Raw genomic sequence first — 20,979 nt, 5'->3', positions numbered from 1 at the left:
TTACTTGTGTAAAACATAGAATAAAATTAGATACAAGAATAACAAAGTACCTCTTCTAAAAGTATTGTTCTTGAAGTCTGACAGATACTATCCAGATATAGAAGGAAAGAAAAGATGAATTCTCTGTTGTCTCTAAAAATCATTGTAAATGGGTCAGACTGTTATCTGTGCTAATATCAACCTAATTCTTCCAAAGATCCATGTTTTTATCCTCTCTGCACATCCTTTACTCTTGAAGATCTCAAGTGATCCAAAAGCCTTAATAAATAATAATAATAATTAGCATTTTTATAATTGCTTTAAATTTTGCAAGGCACTCTACAAATATTATATCATTTTATCAACCTTTCTAAGCATATGTTAGCCAAAACAATTCATCCTCTATGGGCCAAGTGTTCCTTCCACAACAAACACACAATCTCCCAGAAGCCTATACTCAAAATTGAAGATTTAAAAAAAAAAAAAAAGCTTATTTGGACCTGCCAGAACTCAAACTTATCCTTTTGTATATGTTACTCCATACCATGATGAGGTATGAGAAAAAGACTCTGATGAAAGAAACAAGAAAAAGGAAACCAAAAATTGGAAATCAATCAAAACTGATTATACATATAGAGCTCATATTCAAAGTTTATTAAACTTGGTTGGACCTATGAGAACTATTGCTCCTCTTTCTGCAAATTTATTACCCATAGCCACCTCTACTAATATATGAGAGAAGAATTCTAGTGGAATAAAATGCATAATAACAATAAATTAGAAATCAGACAAAATTGTGCTACATGGCTAAGGGTAAGCTATCCCATTCACCCAGTTCCCATTTATCTGATGTCAAATAGCAAAAGAGTTCAAATCAATGCTAATGATGATGTTGATTATGATGATGATGATGATAAGAAGGAGGAAAAGGAGATGAGCAAGTAGGAAAGGGATATGCACAAAGTTGGTTCCAGGCTGATACATTCAAATCAGTTTCTTTGTCATATGGCAACTTGGAAATATTTATCAAATCAGAACCAATGAAATGAAATAATCTCACTCTGTTCTAGAAAAAGAAGGCAGAAGAAACTTCTTTCTGTGTCTACTGGGAGGCACTGGAAGAGGAGGGAGGTGTCTGGTCCACAACAGGCTGCAACCCCATCGAATCCAATGAAACACACACACGATGTATCTGCACCCACTTGTCTAGTTTTGCTGTCCTGATGGCTCCCAAATCACAGGTGTGTATGTCATGCCTATTCAAAACAAAGCCTTCCAATAAATCTGACTAGAGGCAGAATCATAGACTCCTAGTAGGAAAAGTCCATGGAAGTTGAGATCATGTTTTTTTTTCCCTCTGTTGTCAGGTAACCCTGGGATAAAACTGTTTCTAACAAGTGAAAAATGTCCTTGTTTCTTAAGTGAAGGTGATGCCATGTTTTTCCTAATAATCTATGCCAACCTTAATCATTCCTACTTTGTGAGTAGCCAAACTGAATCTCTCAGGCTGCACAGTAATACTTTTCTCCTGTCTTCCTATATTAAGGATAACTGACTGCTATCCTCTGTATATCTTGATTCAGTCTAAAACAAGAAGTATTTATTAAGTTCCAACCTCTATTTTAATTCCTAAGGATACAAGAATAAACATGAAAGACTCCCTACGTTTAAGAAACTTATAATCATTCTATTGGGAGAATGTAAATGTCCTTCCTCTACTTCATTTAAAAGTTATTAACGTACTCTACTTTTCTTGGGCAAATCAGGTTAAATCATCAAAATTTCTTTCACCTTTCCACATAGACCTTATTTTCCAAACATTCCACCCATTCAGACGAGCTTACAATTGTGTTCTTTCAAGGATCCAACTTCAACTATGGAAATTATAGAATCTTAGAGCAAGAAGGAACCTCAAGTAAGGTCCAACCTCCTCATTTTACAGGTTAGGAAACTGAGACCTGAGGAGGTTCAATGACTTAACCAAATTCATATATGTAGTATCAGAGGCAGGACTTGAAACCATCTTCTGACTTTAGAGAGAGTGCTCTTTCCATCATACAGCACCAATGAAGATCATAACTTCTCTTTACCTTAACAGATAGCCTTTACTATTTGCTATGACAGAAAAGATTCATTAGCTAGCCACTAGATTTGAATTGTACTAACTTCCATAAAGAAGACTACAGCACTTAGATAACAAAAAAATGATATCTTATTTAGTCATCCGTGAAGCTTTCCCAACATAGTCAGGACTTCCAGATGTTTCCTATTGCTGTAATTTTATGTAGTAAAAACTGTGCTTGGAGCAAATTCAGTTCAGAGAGGGGAAGAAGGGTCAGTCAACAAGCTTTGATGAACAGTTAATATGTGCTAACTACTGTGTTAAATCCTGGGAATACAAAGAATGGGGAAAAAAACAAGGATTACATAAGCAGGTAACAAAAGGGTGGTGGCTCCCCAATAAAGTTTCACAAGGGTACTTGTACCCTGACACACCAAAGAACCATGAAGCAAAGTGAACAGAGAAGCTTTGTGGCAGAAATGTCCTCCACCCTAGGAAGGAAACACACACATCAATGTTGCCCCCACTAGAACAAAGTCCCATTCGCCCCACTCTAGTTATAGTTCTGCTAGCATTGCAAGGATCTGGGATAATTTGACAGAATCACAAAAGCTCAATGTCAAATGGGACCATCTGTTTGTAGTCTTAACTATATTTAAGAAAGAATCCCACCAACAACATTGCCAATTAAATACTCATCAAACTCTTGCTTAAAGGACTCTAGTACAATCTGGATACAGGTTATTCAATCAATCAAATCTAGATGCATTGAATAAATCCCAGGCTCTGTGCTAGCTATTGTGGATACAAAAGAGAAATAAAATAACCTTTGCCCTCAGGAAGTTTACGTTGTAACAGGGAAGACAACCTATATAAAAGTCACATATGGATGGAAAATGCCATCCACATCCAGAGAAAGAACTATAGAGTTTGAATAAAAATTGAAGCATACCATTTCCACTTTTTTAAATTCCTTTTTTATTTTTTCTTTCTCATGGTTCTTCCCTTTTATTCTGATATATTCTTAACATGATTGTACATGTACAAGCTGTATCAGCTTACGTGTTGTCTTCAGGAAGAGAGAAAGAAGGGAGGGAAAAAGAAAAAATTGGAATTCAAAATGTTACAAAACTGAATATAGAAAACTATCTTTACATCTAATGGGAAAAATAAAAATACTATTAACTTATAAAAGCATAGAAGGAAGGAAGGAAGGAAGGAAGGAAGGAAGGAAGGAAGGAAGGAAGGAAGGAAAGAAGGAAGGAAGGAAGGAAGGAAAGAAGGAAGGAAGGAAGGAAGGAAGGAAGGAAGGAAGGAAGAAAGAAAGAAAAAGAAAGAAAGAAAGAAAGAAAGAAAGAAAGAAAGAAAGAAAGAAAGAAAGAAAGAAAGAAAGAAAGAAAGAAAGAAAGAAAGAAAGAAAAAGGAAGGAAGGAGGGAAGAAGGGAGGGAAGGACACATACAAACCATGGGTAGTAGGAGAAGGGAGAGGCACTGACACTGTGTCAAGATATCTCTTATACACAAAGTTGCCCTTGAATTGATCTTAAAGGCAATCAGGGATTTTAAGAGGAAGAAGGGAAGAAGTGGGATGGAGGCATGAAGTGCGGGAGGAGGGAAGGCCAGTTCAAATACACCAAAATGAACAAATCCAAGAAGAAGAGTTGGGTTGGACTGTGGGGTGATGTATGGTAAGGCTAGAAAGAAAGTATGGAGTCACGTTATAGAAGACCTTTGAATGACAAGAACAGGCATTTATATTGACTTCTTGTAGTAAGCAGATGTCACTGTCAAATATATGCTTTAGAAAAACCACTTAAGCAGTCGTGTGAGGGAGAGATTGAAATGGGGGGTGGGATGTTGAGTCAGGCAGTCCAGTTAGAAGATAATTGCAATTATCCAAGCATAAAATGTTGAGGGTTTGAATTAAGGGCTAGGAGGTAGAGAAAGAGGATGGATATTAGAGATATCATTAAGGTCAAATGGACAGGTTTGACAACTGATTAAATACATGGGTTGAAGGAGAATGAGGAGTCAAGATTGACACCAGTATTGCCACCCAAGAGAGCTGGAAGATGGTTCTCTCAAAGATAAGAGTGAAATTCAGAAGAGGGGTGAGTTTGAGAGGAAAATATAATGGGTTCTGTTTTGAACATCTTGAGTTTGAGATACCTATAGAATGTCCAACTCAATATTACCATGAGGCAATTTGGGCATGCAGTATTGTACCTCAGGAGAGACTGTGTGCTTATGAGGTCATTATGCAATAATGTAAAGACAAAAGAGAACAGGAAGGCAGAGCCTTGGGGTCAACCACGATCAGAGACATGATATGAATGATGATATAGCAGAAGAGAATGAGAAGCAGTGGGCCAACACATAGGAAGGAAGCTAAACCCTGTGTCACAAAAACCCAGAAAGGAGAGATTCTGTAGGAAAGGATGGTCAGAAGTATCAAATGCTGTAGGAAGGTTAAGAAGAATCCACATTTTGCAAAAGTCAAAGATTTAGCAATTAAGAAATCACTTTGAGAAGGCAATCTCATTTGGTTCATGAGATAAAAAGCCAGATTGCAGAATGTTTAGATCAGAATAGGAGAGAAAGTAAAGAATAAAGAAAGAAAGCTTTTTTCTTATTCAGCAATGATGAGATCTGTTGAGGACATTTATAAGGAGAGAGAAAAGTTGGGCTGTTGCCTCAATCTAGGCAATGGACTGGAACCAGAACCAGTTGGGGATAAGAAAAGTAATGATGGGGTCAGGGGTAGATGAGACTGAATTGACAAGATAATGAGACTTGGTTATTGGGAGCAAAGGGGAGAGAAGGCTCTCTTAGTCATTACAGGTCTTCAAACAAGAGCTAGATGACTACTTCTTAGACATGTTGCTTTGAAAATTCCTATTTTAAAGATGAGAAAACTCAAGCTCAGAGAAGTTACTGATTTGCCAATAGTCACACAGATTGTATGACTAAGCCACAATCCAAATTAATGTATACAGATTGATGAACTTTCCTCTTCGCTTGCACCAAAATCAAGTTGTCAACAAATTTTTATTAAGCATTTATTATCTGAAGGTCATGATGGCTTTCCAAGCTCAAAATCAAAGAAAATATGATTGGCATTTCTCGTTTGTGGGAACCTAGGAAGAAGATTTCACACTGACTGTGATCACTTATGTGGGACTAAGCCTCTCCCTGCTGTGTCTCTTTCTGGCTGCCCTCACCTTCCTACTGTGCCCCACCATTCAGAACACCAGCACCTCTCTCCACCTGCAGCTCTCGCTGAGCCTCTTCCTGGCCAATCTCCTTTTCCTCACAGGAATTAAACAAACCAAGAATCAGGTATTAATGGAATCCCAAAGTACTGTCCCATTCCAGACACATATGCCAGGAAAGGGAAGCAGCTAATAGATGTTGGATTCTTGTAACCTGTGACACTGAAATGTCCTGTTCTCTCTTATTTTTTAATGATCCTGGGTCCTGAGGGAGGGCAGTATCTATGGGAACCAGTATTTGCTTCTGACCAACCAGTGCCTTTAGTTTCCTATCAAGCAACTGGTATAACTTCACATCAGATACTTTGTAACACAGAGATTACACAAGAACTTCTCTCCAGGCCCAAAAGCTCTTCTGACATTGTTTCCTGCTCTGCCAGGTGCTCTGCTCCATCATTGCAGGCTTGTTGCATTATTTGTACCTGGCCGCTTTCACCTGGATGCTGCTGGAAGGCCTGCATCTCTTCCTAACTGCGCGGAACCTGATGGTTGTCAATTACTCCAGAGTAAACCAATCCCTGAAGAAGATCATGTATCCTCTGGGCTATGGACTTCCAGCTGTGATTGTGGCTATTTCTGCAGCATCAAGAGCAGACCTTTATGGATCTCCTTCCCAGTAAGTAGAGTTTATGCATGCCTGGGGGCTACCATTCATTGAAGATGCTACATACACTATGTGGGAAGAAAGAGAGAATAAATTGTTTTGCATTCCCTGTATCTAGTACAGTGCCTTCAACATGTAGTCTATTTTGGTTCAGTCATTATTTGACTCTTTGTGTCTCCATTTGGGATTTTCTTGGCAAAGATGATGAAACGGTGGCATTTCCTTCACTGACTCATTTTACATATGAGGAAACTAGCACTCAGGAAGATGAGTCTTCCTGACTGTAGACCTAGCATTCTATTCACTGTGCCACCCAGATGCCCATGTAGGCTATTAACAAACATTTATTGAATCAAAACAAATCAAATAGAATTGAATTGGGATATCCAACTAGAAGCTTTCTATCTAAACTTTTAATATAGTTATTGGGATTGTCTTTGACCCAGAGATCTATGAACTTTAATATTAAAATTTAAGAAATACTTTAGAGATAATTGGGGCATAAAACCATCTATTATATGATTTGCAGACCTCCTACCCACCTTCCATTCAAGAAAATGGAGGTGGGGATGCTTTTAATAGGCTTTTGTCATGGTGGAAGCTTTAGGATTACCATGGAGAATATTGTGACCTATCATCAAAGAAAGCTTATTTGAAGAATTAAGTGCCTAATTTATCAACGGTAATAAAAATCATTCTGGAAATGACAGAGAAAGTCTGATCTAGAGGCATAGTCTTTTTGTCCATAGACCTGACCCCAGCAATTTAAGCAGCTTAAAAGTCTCCTTAGAGTCATAATGGTAGAGACTGTATTATATATTAAGTAGAGTAAGTATTGTGAAGAGAGCATGGGCAAGATACTGATAAGGGTCATAAGTGCTCAAAGGGTAATGAGTCAGGTGGTTTATGATTCATAGGCAAGCAAGCAGGATGCTCCTCAGTCCTACAGTCCAAAGGGAAGCCTGGGTAGTGGGACATGTTCACTGTATAATAGTCCATATTTTGGGGTCTCTGACTTGCCAACTTATTATTTTTGCTGGAAAATTCTCAGGGACTAATTGGAAGGGGAGTCTAAGGAAGAATTAATCATCAGGTGATCTATCATGTATGCATACTCATCAACAACAAAGACATTTTGATTAGGAAAGTTTTGTTAACCTAAAACACATGAATTAGATGAAACTTGATAAACCTATTTTGATCAAGAGGGCTTTACATTCCTTGCCTAAATGTCACAGACCAAACCAATATAGGTGAGGTAGAAACTTCCTGGTGCCCAGGCAAGTCACTTTGTGATAAACATCGAGTTACTTCTGTTAACTAGAGCATAGAGATAGGTCAGTTATCACAAATCTAGGCTCTTTATATGTATGAATATAATGTATATGAAAATATATAATGCATATTAGATAAATAACAAAAATATATACATACAGTTAGATATAACATCTGTGACATCTCTCACACTAGAGATGCTCAAAAAAGTAGTTACAGATTCAAAGTATTCCTTGGGTCCTTATCTGTTCAAAAAGATAGCTCACAAACTCTATCAATCTTTAGTTTTTCTCTAGACAATAAGAGAACATAATTAGTTCAAAGCAAACAAAGTTCATGAAATCACATTGGAAGATATGAAATAGAATTTTTGCCCTATAAATATGGTTCATACCATCATACAAATACACATCACCATGTGAGGACTTCCTTGGCAGAGAAATTAATCAATAAATATTTATTAAACACTTCATAACATATACTGTGGTAAGCACTAAGGTTACCTTCAAGGAGCTTACTGTCCAATGGAGGATGGGGGAGGGGAGGACAACATTCAAACAAATATATATAAGTTTTATATATATATATATATATATATATATATAATATATATATAATAGGAAATTATTAACAGTAGAATGGTAGGAGAATTAAGAGGGATTCAGAAAGATTTCCTGTAGAAGATGACATTTTTTCACCAGGATAAAACATATATTGAGGAGTGGGAAGAACTCACACTTCCAGTGCTACAAGATCTTCGCTTCCTTGGCCCTTCTCTGAGTCTGGTCCCTCTGCTGGCCATAAACTGTGCCTGCTCTTTAATGGTTTAGTATTGCCTACCTGGGCTACCTGAGCATTATTAGACCTGTTGGTCTCAAGCTACATGATCTCCCTGGCCTGTGGGTCTGCTTATCTCAATGTCTCCCTATAAGATACTGTTCCTTGCTATTATCTTTGTGATGCATCTCTTCAGGACCAGCCAAGGCATCTGTGCTCCAATCTGCTACAGAATAAAGGCCAAATCTTCTCCCTTATGAAAACAGGCTGACAATTCTTTAATTATAACCACCACATCCAAATGACAAAAACCAGAGGAAGACTGCCTTTCATCTAAGATTAGGTCTTTCCTTTTTTACTCTTATGCCTGCATAAGACATCAAAGCCTTCTGTTACTGATAACTAATTTAGATTTGAGCTTATTTATTCCTGAGATCCTCCTTGCCTCATCTATAAAAGATTTTGATCTAGAACTACTAAAAAAAAAGGGAAACAGTATTCTCATCAACCTTATCCAAATTCCTGACTTTATTATACACAGAAGAATCTGGCACAGTGAATAGAGAGCTATCCATGAAGCCAGAAAAACCTGAATTTAAGTCCTGCCACATACAAATCCCTAGGCAAGTCATCAAACTTCAAAGGTGTCCTAAGCAACTCTTAAAGAGCATCACTTCTTAAGAAGTTCAATCTGCTCCATGAGGAGTGCTCTCAGTTGCAAGTACCCTATTCCAATGAAATCCTAGGTCCCAAGCAGACTTTTATGCATATCTATGATCACCATCCAGTTTTGCTGCAATATTTTAACCAGTATAATCAATTTACCTACAGATTTTAACTATGATTTAACTAGTGTGGGAACCCCTGAGGTCCAGGGGCAGCATTGACTAATGCATGGAATATAAGGTTTTGAATTAAGAAGACCTGAAATGCAAATCTTTCACTTATCAGCTCCATAACTAAGAACAGTTACTTCTCCTCTGTGGCCTCAGACAACTCCCTATGACAACTACAATTAATTAATTAATTAATTAATTAATTAAAGCCTGCAAAGCACTTTGCTTAGATTATTTCATTTGATCCTCACAATAAAAATATGTAGTCCTATTATGGACAGTGCCATCCACATCCAACAAAAAAAAAAACACAGAATCTGAACGACTTCTATGTTCATTTTTAAAAAATTTCTCGGGGTGGCTAGGTGGTGCAGTGGATAGAGCACCACCCCAGGAGTCAGGAGTACCTGAGTTCAAATCTGGCCTCAGATACTTAATAATTACCTAGCTGTGTGGCCTTGGGCAAGCCACTTAACCCCATTTGCCTTGCAAAAACCTAAAAACAAATTTCTCTTAGATTTTCCTTCCAATTCCAGGAGTTTTTTTCCTTTTCTCTTAGTCCTAATTCCTCATACAAAAAATTATTAATATGTAAACATGTTAGTCACATGGGAGGGGTGGAAGAATATTTTATAACATAAATATGCAAGTGGAAGAATGTTAAAAAGTATTGCTAACATGTAATTGGAATAATGAAATATCAATCATATATATACATATATATATATATATATATATGAAACACATTTCTAGAAAGTCTTAAAGTTAGAAAGGTTCTTTAAATGGATTTTTTTCCCATTTGATCCCCACAATAACCCTTTGAGGTGGCTGTTAATGTTATCCCCATGCTGCAGATGCCTAAATGAAAGGTGAGAGTAAGTGATTTGCCCAGGATCATCCAGCTAGTTCAGGTCCAAAGCAGGGTTTGAATTTAGGTTTTGCTAACTCCAATGCTATATAAACTCAGTATAAATTAGAAGCAGATTGTGTCCTGTGATGTTAGAAGTAGTTTCCCTACCACAGTGAGCACCACAGTGGCAACATCCTAGGAACAAATATGTGTTTACATTATCAGCATTGAAGTAGCATTTTCAAGTTTGTAAAAGATTTTCCATCTTATCTGGGCTTCACAACTCTGTGAGGTATTTATCCCTGATATTATTATCCCATTTACAGATGAAGAAATTGAGGTAGTATTGGGGGGTATATGACTATGGTTACATAAAGGAATATCTGCAGTACTGCATCAGATCACAGACAATCAAAAATCTTAAGAAAGATTTTTCTCTCCCACATTGTTAATGATGTGCTCAGCCCCCAGGGCTTACTGCTTGTTCTTCCTTCTTTGTCTTAGCTGCTGGCTTCATCTGGAGAAGGGATTTGTCTGGGCTTTTCTTGGACCAGTCTGTGCTATATTCTCTGTAAGTGACCACATCACAACATCATTCTAGCCACCAGACAGAGGGATCAACAAAAAGTCAAAGGGCCTGAGTAAGGGGTCCTGAGCAAAAATCAATGGTCCTGGGTGGTCAGGATAGTGGTGGTGGTGGTGGTGGTGGTGGTGGTGGTGGTGTAGATATGTATGTTTTCATGTGGATGTGTGGTTATGTGCACACATGTATACAGTGCAGCAAATAATGCTAAATCCATACACAGAACATCCAAATTAGAAAAGAACTAAGATGGCAATCTGCTTCTAGATGAATTTTGTACTGTTTCCATAGGTAAACTTCATAGTTATTCTTCTGGTCCTTTGGATTTTGCAAAGCAAACTTTCTTCCCTCAACAGTGAGGTGTCCACTCTCCGGGACACAAGGTAAGATAAAGCAAAAGATCCTTCATCTCTGGGTAGTCTCTGACAGTCAAAGTCAAGTTCCCTAGTTTGGTCCAAGGTAATGTCTAAGTGTACTTTATAGGATCACAGAATCACCAACTTAGACCTGGAAGAGATGTTATAGGCCTTGGAATTCAAATCCCCTCTTTTAGAAATGAGGAAATTGAGACCCAAAGAAAATAAGTGATTTACCCAAGGCTATACAGGTAGTAAATTATTAGAAAGAGGATTCAGAGTCACTCTGATTCCAAATCAGCATTGCATATAGAAGTCAAAATAAAGATGATGGTGTTCATTCCACGTGGAGCACTGGAATTAAACTTTCATTTAAAATTTCATTTCATTTCATTAAAATTTCATTTCATTCCATCACTGAAGGTAAGTTTAAGAAGAAAATAATTTGCCTGCCTATATGGCAAGGGAGTTATAGGAAGTTTTATTCCTTTCAGCCTCTCACCTGAGTCTAAGTTCTTTCAGGTTCTGTCTAGGGTTTGGAGGAAAAAAATACTCATTTGCATATATTCCAATTTTCTTATTTGTTTTCCAATTATATCCAACTTTTTGTGACCCCATTTGGGGTTTACTTGGGAATGATAATGAATAGTTAGCCATTTCCTTCTTCATTGCCTTTTACAGATGAGGAAACTGAGATAAATAGGGTTAAGTGACAGGGTCACATAGCTAGTAAGTGTCTGAGGCTGAATTTGAACTCAGGAAGATGAGTCTTCCTGACTTCAGACCTGGTACCATCCACTGTGCCACCTACCTGCCTTATAATATTTCATAAATCTATCAAAATTTCAGCTTATATTATATCTCATTCCAGTCTAAATGCTAAGAAAATTTCCAAATATAGGTGACATTATTTACCCATTAAATTCTTTATTTCTACCCTAATTTTATATGATATAAAAAGAGGAAAACTCGCCTTTTAATTTAATGTCCACTTCCTTCAAAAATTCAAAAGATAAGAGAATGAGGTATTGAAGTGCTCAAATGGTGCTCCCTACTTGAATTTTAAAAAAAATTAAAAAGTCCTGGCATGTAGCACTCTAACATTTTTGCCACTTAAGTCAAGTCAGATGAAACACAGCCTGGACAGATAAGAAGAGTAGGAGAAGAGTAGGCCAGGCTGGGGAGAAGCTTCAAAGGGATATGACTGCCATAAGCAGAGAAGGAAACAAGAATTTATCAAGCACTTACTTATTTCATTTGACCATCATACCAACCCATTTTACATTTGAGGAATCCAAGGCAGATGACTGGCCCAAGATCAAATTTGTTATCAAGTATTTCTGACTTCAGGCCCAGTACTCTATTGATTATACCATGTACCATCTGGCAGTTTCCTATTTTTACTAATTATTCTTGCTATCTAAGTATTAAGCTCTATTGTTTTTAGGCTGTTGTTGCACTATGTTTACCTCTGGTACCTTCAAATAGAATTCTTGTCTTCATGTCTTCATCATGGCTCTTCAACCAAAATCCTTCAACCAGTATCTTTTGTGTACCTGAGCAACAGGTACACAAAGATTTTCCACTAAAAAAGAATGTGATCATCTTGAGAAACCCTAATAATGTAGCAAGTGAATGACAAATAAATTCATAGATGTTTATTAAGGAGAAGGCAAGTTTTTGACTTGATGAAGATTTACAAGACAGCATTCCGCATTGCTCTGAGTCAGTCCCTACCCAGGGCAGAACACTGTCCCAAGCAAACATTTAGCAGACTCACTTTTGTAAGAAAGACACTGAATTATTGTTCCAACTCTTCATGACCCCATTTGGAGTTTTCTTGCCAAAGATACTAGAGTGATTTTTTTTTATTTCCTCTTCCAGTTCATTTTTACTGTTAAGGAAACTGAGGCAAACAAGTTAAGAGACTTGCTCAGGGTCACAGAGCAATAGGAAGTGTCTGAGGCTGGATCTGAAGTCATAAAACTCTGTACTCTGTACCCAGAAGTCAGAGAAGGAAGACTAAAACTCAATCTCCATCTGAGGACTTAGTCCCTAGAATTTATATCTATGGAACTAGATATCTGTTGTTGTTTGTCCTTCATTATCAAAGAAAACCATAACACAAGGGAGGTGATGCCATGACATGAAAGTGAATGGGATTTTAGTGGGGGGGGGGGGGGGATCTGTGCAAAGTCACCAGTCTCACTCTCTCCTCTGGAGCCATCTGGGTCCAGTGGCCAGATGATCAGGATGACTGGAGATGGCTTTGGATGTAGGTCTTTCTCAGGTCTCAGTTGGACTGAGGCAATGCCCATTCAATGATTAAGGCTGGTATGGAACTTATCATAAGACTCAGGCAGAATCTCGGATTGCTGCCAAGGGGACCAAGAGACAGATGCTCTCTGAGCATATAACACATTCTCACCTTGCACTCCAATTTAGATTATTGACATTCAAAGCCCTGGCTCAGTTGGGCATCCTGGGCTGCACCTGGTGTCTGGGCATTCTGCAGATTGGCCCAGCTGCTAGGATCATGGCCTATCTCTTCACCATCATCAACAGCCTGCAGGGAGTCTTCATCTTCCTGGTGTACTGTCTCCTCAGTCATCAGGTAAGTTCTCTTTCCATTCTCCTTTTCCTCCCTATCATTGCACATTCTGAACTGACCCAGAGACTCCTTTGTCTTTTCAGGTTCAGGAACAGTACAAAATATGGTTCACAACAATTAGACAAACAAAATCTGAATCTGAATCACTCACGCTCTCAAGCAAGGTTGTCTCTGGATACATGCAGACCCAAACAGTAAGAAAATCTACTGCCCTTTGGGCCTCTACTCATCATTGAGCTTCTACTACTTAATCCCTTGCCTTCTCTCTGTCTTCTCATAGCACAGATCAAGGTCAGGATCACTGAGTCATAGGGTAGCTTGACTCCAATATGGGTCTTTGGATGGTCCCTTAATTGTTCTGTATTTTTTGTTTTAGGTTTTTGGCAAGGCAATGGGGTTAAGTGGCTTGCCCAAGGCCACACAGCTAGGTAATTAGTAAGTGTCTGAGACTGGATTTGAACTCAGGGACTCCTGACTCCAGGGCCGGTGCTCTATCCACTGTGCCACCCAGCCACCCCTGTTCTGTATTTTCTAAAGGGCCTTATGCTCTGGTAAGGCATCATTTTCTCTCTACCTTGACTCTGCTATCCTGAATGAAGATTTAAAAAAAAAAACTAAAACCAGCTTTGAGGCAGGCACCACAATCCTGAAATCCTAGGTTATATCTCTGCCTAATGATAGTTATAATAATAATAATAATAATAATAATAATAATAATAATAGCATTTATATCCCACTTAAGGTTATCATAATACTTTGCCTCTCCATTGTAGGGTGGCACAGTGGTCAGAGTACAAGGCCTGGAGTTAAAATCTAACCTCAGATACTATCTGTGTGATCCTGGACAAGTAGTTTAACCCTGTTTGCCTCAGTTTCCTCAGTTGAGAAACAAATGGAAAACCACTCCAGTATCTTTGCCAAGAAAACTCTAAATGGGGTCACAAATAGTCGTATGCAACAGAACAAGAACAGATTAGAAATTTGTTACAGAGATTAAGTTCCTAGCACAGTTAGTGTCTAGGGCCAGATCTTTCGGTCCAGTGCTCTATTATTGTACCATCTATCTGTTATTTTAGACATTCTCCTCCTAAAAAACCAGGGTTAGACAAGGATTCTTGTCCCACTTTCAGCTGCAGGTCATTTCACTAATGCTTATAGTTTGATTGACCCTCAGCTCTAAAGTCTTCACTCTGAATCCATGTGAATGAACATCCCTCCATCCCTGTTTATCTCTTTCAGGAGAACCAGGAAGAAAACATCAACAATTAAAAACTTCCCAGTTCCTATGGGCAGGGAAACTCCTTGATATAGAACTCCTGAACTGCCATCAACCTGAACTCATAAAGAAGAATAAAGAGTACTCTAAACATTTTAGGCAAGACAGAATGCCCTTGTGTACCCTTCTTCAAAGTGAAGGTTCTGGAAAGACTTCACCAGTGGGAGAAGGAAAAGAGGGAGAAGGCAACCAAAGCTTGGTAGTGAAGTTAAAAGGCCCAATCTCATACCTTACCTGACTTAGCACTGTGATCCTTCTGAATGATCTCTCATCTCCAACTTTCTATTGACCCTATTCTCTCCTACTTGTCCAACTACATAGTCTCAGTTTGATACATTGGATCTTCATGCCAAAGAAACAAAGTGGGAAATGTAAAGAGGGAAGTGTTATTAAATCTTTAACAAGATTTAAATGGGGGAGTGAAAATGTCTGCTGGAAACATTCTGAAGTTTAATCTGCATTGTTGACATTTTTTCCAAATTTAGACAATCAACAAAATAACAAATCAATCCTTTTGGAAGCATTTGCCAACTTTCACATGTGCTTACACTATAAAATGATGTAAGATATTTTATGCCCACCTTTGCATAGTAGCTACCACTTCTGGAGGAATTCACATAAATAGGCCAACCCAAGCTGGTTCCCCTACAAATTTCAGTCATCTATGTAGCCTGGGTTGCTACTTGCTGGATCTTTTATTTCCTCACTGATTGACTCAATGATTTGCTCCCCGTTAGGGTTATTATTCCCAACCTCCTCTCCTCTCCTCGACCCTTCTGTGTTATCTATTTCATATTCCATTGCGGTAGAGAACTTTGCTTCATGTTTTGGGGGCAGAGGGGTGTTTTGGTTTTTACTGAAAAAATAAAGTACATTCATTAGTGAATCAATAAGCATTTGTTCAATGCCTATTATATGTGCTACTTTTTTTAGCTTTTTAGAACCATATTGCATTTGAAGAAATTATAAAAGAAAACAGTTCCAATATCTTGGAAGATAGGAATTTTAAATGATTCCAAAATGGAAACTCACAGGAATATTAAAATCAAATTCAAGAGCTTACAGGTCAAAGAGAAAAGCAAGCAATTCAAATATATATCATTTAAATACCATGGAACCAGGATCACACAAGATTTAACTAACAACTTCCACATTAAAGGAGCAGTGGGTTTCAAATATGATATTTCAAAGGATAAGAGAGCTAGTATGCCAACCAAGAATAACCTACCCAGCAAAACTGGGAATAATCCTTCAAAGGAAAATTGCATATTTAATGAAATAGAAGACTTTCGGGCATTCTTGATGAAAGGAGCAAGTCTGTAAAGAAAATTTGTCATTCAAAGATAAGACTCAAGGGAGATATAAAAAAAGTAAACATGAAAAAGAAATGAATCATAAAGGATTTAGAAAAGTTAAATTATTTACATTCCCATATGGGAAGGTGATGCTTCTAACTCCTAAGTACTTTATCATTATTTGGGTATTTAGAAGTCTATGTAGAAAAGGTCACGGGGGGGGGGGGGTGGCTAGGTGGTACAGGGAATAGAGCACCAGCCCTGGAGTCAGGAGTACCTGAGTTCAAATACAACCTCAGATGTTTAATAATTACCTAGCTGTGTGGCCTTGGGCAAGCCACTTAATCCCATTGCCTTGCAAAAACCTACAAAAAAAAAGGTCATGGATATGAGTTAATTATGTTGGAATGATATCCAAAAAAAAATTAGAAAGAGGAAGGCATTGGAAAAGAGGGAAGAGAAGGAAAGAATGGTGGAAAGTATCTCACATAAAAAGGCACAGAGGAAGAACTTTTATAGTGTAGAGGAAAAGGAAGTAGTGATGAGCAATTGGTTCAAAAAGGGAAGAATATATATATATACATATATATATATTCAGTTGAGCATAGAAATTTGTCTTATTCAACAGAAAAGTGGGAGGGGGAAGGAAAAAAGAAAAGGGGGGGTAGAGATAAAGAGAAAGGTACATTAAGAGGAAGTAGTCAGAAGCAAAAGTCTTTTGAAGAGAGATGGTTCAAAAAAAAGAGTGGACAACAAATAAAATGCACAATTAGTCATTAAAACTGAATGACGGGGCAGCTAGGTGGCACAATGGATAGAGCACCAGCGCTGGAGTCAGGAGGACCCGAGTTCAAATTCGACCTCAGATACTTAATAATTACCTAGCTGTGTGGCCTCGGGCAAATCACTTAACCCCATTGCCTTGCAAAAACCAAAAAAAAGAAAAAATTGAATGGGAATGGAATAAACTCTCCCATAAAAGGGAAGTAAATACCAGAATGAATTAGAAACCAGAATCCAACCATATGCCAATTACAAAAAAAAAGCATCTGAGACAAACATATAAAAAAAAATAATGAGTTAAAGTAGAATCCATTATGCTTCAGCTAAGGTAAAAAAAACAAAGGTGGCAATCATTATTTCAAGCAAAGTAAAACTAGACCTAATTAAAAAATCAAGGCAATTATGTTTTGCTAAAAAATAGATTCTATAGAACATGAATATCAATATCAAACAGATATATATATATAATATATATATATATTATATATATATATATATATATATATATCAAATGACAGAGCATTCAAATTCTTTTTTTAAGAATTATTTCAGGGCGGCTAGGTGGCACAGTGGATAAAGCACCGGCCCTGGAGTCAGGAGTACCTGGGTTCAAATCTGGTCTCAGACATTTAATAATTACCTAGCTGTGTGGCCTTGGGCAAGCCACTTAACCCCATTTGCCTTGCAAAAACCTTAAAAAAAATTATTTCATCTTTAATTGGATCTTACTTAAAATGAATAGTGTGAAGTAAAATGAGCAAAGTCTTTATAATCTCTCCAGAGTAGAGATTTTGTCATAGAGAACAAATGAACTTTAGGATGCAAGAAAAATTTTTATATTTTTTATATATAAATATGTATTTATGTATGCACATATGTATGGTATATATGGATACATATATATACTACAAGGTAATTATTGGAGAGAAAACACTAGCATCTGGAGAGGTTAGAAAAATAGAATGCAGAAACTGGGCTCAATTTTAAAGGAAACAAAAGATTCTAAAGAAGTAGAACAGGGGCGGCTAGGTGGCACAGTGGATAGAGCACCAGCCCTGGAGTCAGGAGTACCTGGGTTCAAATCTGACCTCAGACACTTAATAATTACTTAGCTGCATGGCCTTGGGCAAGCCACTTAGCCCCATTTGCCTTGCAAAAACCTAAAAAAAAAATTTAAAAAAAGAAGTAGGAGAACTGAGCTGTCAAATGGAAAGGGAATGGGGGCAAGATCTGCCAATAAGAGTCCACTCTTCCTATGACACTAAGAAATAGAGGTGAGTGGAGAGTATGTTCCAGGCCTAGAGAATATTTCAGAGTGCAAAGACATGACGTTAGGAAATGGAGTATAGTGTAAGAAGCATCAAGGAAATCAATTTACCTATTTTTATTATAGAAAAAGACTCTTTCCCAGAGTTCTCTAAGGTTCAAGACAGATTTTATCAAAACTCTATACATATGACTTTTTTCAGCAGTCAGTGAGTTACCTCCTCTTGTTCTGTTAAATTAAAAGTCCCACTGTCTCTGTTTTTTGGCAGAGAATGAGCACCAGTAAGGGTGCAATAGTTTGGAAGTTCCTCATGCCCTCCATATATTTGAAGAATTATAATTGAAATTTCAGGTTATATTTTTGTTTCAATAATATCATAGTTAAATTCATAGATGACAAATCCATAATAGCTTATGAAAGTGAAGTTAGGGACATTCAAGGCACTTCTCTAACTTTCTGAATTTAGCATGATGAATTGCAAATGTCAGACCCTGTCAAAGAGAGAACACAATCCCAGATAGACATTGTTCAAATCACTTCAGCATTTCTTGTATAAGTAAACACTAACAGTTGGTTAAGGCTTAGTATGACAGGGCAAGGATTCATACCCAAGGATGGCGGTTACTATAAATTTCAGGTAAGTTGAGACCCATTGCTGGGTTTAAAGAGCATCTAAGGAGGATGGGTCAGTCAATCCTTTTTTTTAATTGACCTTTTAATTTGTTATGTTTAATGGAGATCAACATGGTTTAAATACAGATACACAAGGAATCACTGAGAGAAATAAAGGAGCAACACAGAAAATATGATAAGGTGTCTGGGGCAGCAGCCAGAACAATCATAATAGGGGAAACCCACCAACATTCTTACAAACACTTCCAAATTTGGCTTTTCCAAAACTGATGCTTCCAAAGGATATAAAAGAGGTACAAACAGTACCAGTACTAGAGGACTAGGTACATTACTCTTTAAGTAGAGGTAATCAGCCTACCATAGCTTTGACCAGGGTTTCCTTGTAACTGATACATCAACACAAGTTTTTCCTCATTCCATGCATTAGGGCAGTTTAGGATTATGTAGTCCCAGGAGTTTTCTGTAGAACAGTGGTGTCCCATTCAGGAGAACCTCAATTGGTTTACCATCTCAGCTGTCACAAGCAGTGAAATACCAATCACTAGGGAAATGGAAGCTTTTAGCCTGGAAATTTAAAGATTTAAAAGATTCCAACTATGGTAGAGATAGAAGGAAAAGGATGGAAGGGACGTGGTACCAGGCCCAATAATGGTGTGTCCATGGCAAAGAAAGATAATTTTTTCAGTCAGACTTAACCAGAACTAGAATAGGTCTGTAAAAATCAAAGTTTTTCCCAGGTTACATGAAGACAAAAGCTGGATCCACCACATCAATAAGAGGAATGCAAAGAACAGAAGCACAGTTCTACATTCAGTTTGATTCAAAGACCAGGTTTATAAAAATAAATCAATCAATATTTATTAAGCAAATACTATGTGCAGAGAACTGTGCTAAGCATTGGGGATGCAAAAGGAGGCAAAAGACAGTCCTGGTCTCAAGAAGTTTAAAATTTAAATGTAATAATTATAATAATAAATAATAAAAATAATAGCTAACATTTATGTGGTGCTTGCTATTTGTCAGACACTGTGCTAAGTCTTCATAATTATATCCTTTTCAGGGGGCAGCTAGGTGCACCGGCCCTGGAGTCAGGAGGACCTGAGTTCAAATTCAACCTCAGACGCTTGATAATAACCTAGCTGTGTGACCTTGGGCAAGTCACTTAACCCCATTGCCTTGCAAAAAACAAACCCAAAAAACCCTCTTTGACCCTCACAACAATCCTGGCAACTATCATTTTACAGATGAAGAAGCTGAGACCAACAGAGGATAAAGGAGTTGCCCAAAGTCAAACAACTAGTAAATGTCAGAGACCAAATTTGAACTCAGTTCTTCCTGACTAGCCCAGTACTGTGCCACCTACAATCTAATAGGGTACAAACCAGTGGTAAAATACAAAAATGCAGAAATGAAACAAGAAAATGTGCTCATTTTCTTCCTTGCTACCTGATCTGGATGTTCATTCTAGTTGAGCAGTTGAGATGGAGCAGCAGAGTCCCAGGGACCAGTTCTACTGAGAAATACAGGCTAATCCTAAATGACCCTCCTTATCAGTTAGATTGAGCACTGTCATATCTTTAAGGACAAAAGGAGCATAGATCTTTAGAAAACTGAAGTCTGGATTAAGGAGATTCCCCCTAGCATCTTTGAATGCACCAATTAATACATTCAACTTTAAACATCGAGTTGGATCACATCCCTTTTGGGTCAATGGCAGCACTTCTGGTCTCATTTGTCATTCTAGCTCTTTCTGTGCGTTTGCCTTTCTTCCTCCCCCTGGGATCAGGAGCCTCATCTGGCTATCCTTTATAACTGGGATTGCTGCCAAGAGAGCCAAGATGGAAAGAAACATTGAACCTTGCCAGGAATATGATAGATGTTCACCTCATGTTCTTTTTCCAGTTGTTGATATCTAAAGGCATTCATGCCATAGCGTTTTGTCTTAGTCTGGATTCTGTGCCTGGGGACAATAGTCTAGAAAAAGTTTTGCATTAGCAAGCTGAATCTTTCTTATAATAAGCTGTATCTATTCTAGATACGCCTTCTTCTCCTGTCAGGTACCTCTTCCTCTTCTGGAATATGTCATACCTGAAAAGAAGTTTGGAGGACCAACAATTGTAGAATGGTGGTTATTTCCACATGTTCAATTATTGCCTCTCTTCAGATGACTCTCAAATATCCATCTCTACTCCTAACCTCTTTGTTTGTACTCCATGCTGGCACCATGGTTGTCTATGGGACTTTCATGTCCCATTGGCACCTCAAACTCACCATGTTCAAAATCAAGCCCAATATCTTTCCCCTTCAATTTGATCCTCCATCTGACTTCACTGTTCCTAATTTTGGCACCATTTGTCACCCAAGTCTCTCACATTTGAAACCCTGAGGCTATGAACTCCTCTCTTTCCCCTCACCTCCCAAATGGAATAGGTTACTAAATATCATCATTTTCATCTCTACAGTCTCTCTCATATCCATCTTCCACTCTCTATTTCCTTGGTGAGTAACCTAGTCTAAGTA

General features: G+C 37.8%; 1 protein-coding gene across 3 annotated transcripts in view; it reads left to right on the top strand.

Moving 5' to 3' along the window:
* The window catches only part of LOC141500466 (adhesion G protein-coupled receptor E3-like), a 79,638-nt gene extending 64,264 nt beyond the window's left edge, over positions 1–15,374 (top strand). For all 3 annotated transcript variants that reach the window (XM_074203645.1, XM_074203646.1, XM_074203644.1), the window contains 8 exons: positions 1,050–1,220; positions 5,183–5,380; positions 5,694–5,929; positions 10,160–10,226; positions 10,530–10,621; positions 13,040–13,208; positions 13,289–13,399; positions 14,445–15,374. In XM_074203645.1, coding sequence (XP_074059746.1) covers positions 1,050–1,220; positions 5,183–5,380; positions 5,694–5,929; positions 10,160–10,226; positions 10,530–10,621; positions 13,040–13,208; positions 13,289–13,399; positions 14,445–14,474 — 1,074 coding nt within the window. In that variant the 3' untranslated portion in view covers positions 14,475–15,374. The remainder of the gene's footprint in view (positions 1–1,049; positions 1,221–5,182; positions 5,381–5,693; positions 5,930–10,159; positions 10,227–10,529; positions 10,622–13,039; positions 13,209–13,288; positions 13,400–14,444) is intronic.
* The last annotated feature ends 5,605 nt before the right edge of the window (positions 15,375–20,979 follow it).

The sequence above is a fragment of the Macrotis lagotis genome, chromosome X (genome assembly GCF_037893015.1).
Source record: "Macrotis lagotis isolate mMagLag1 chromosome X, bilby.v1.9.chrom.fasta, whole genome shotgun sequence".
In the NCBI taxonomy this organism is placed as follows: domain Eukaryota; kingdom Metazoa; phylum Chordata; class Mammalia; order Peramelemorphia; family Peramelidae; genus Macrotis; species Macrotis lagotis.
The sequence above is the reverse complement of the archived record's forward strand: the minus strand, read 5'-3'. Positions and strand labels throughout refer to the sequence as shown.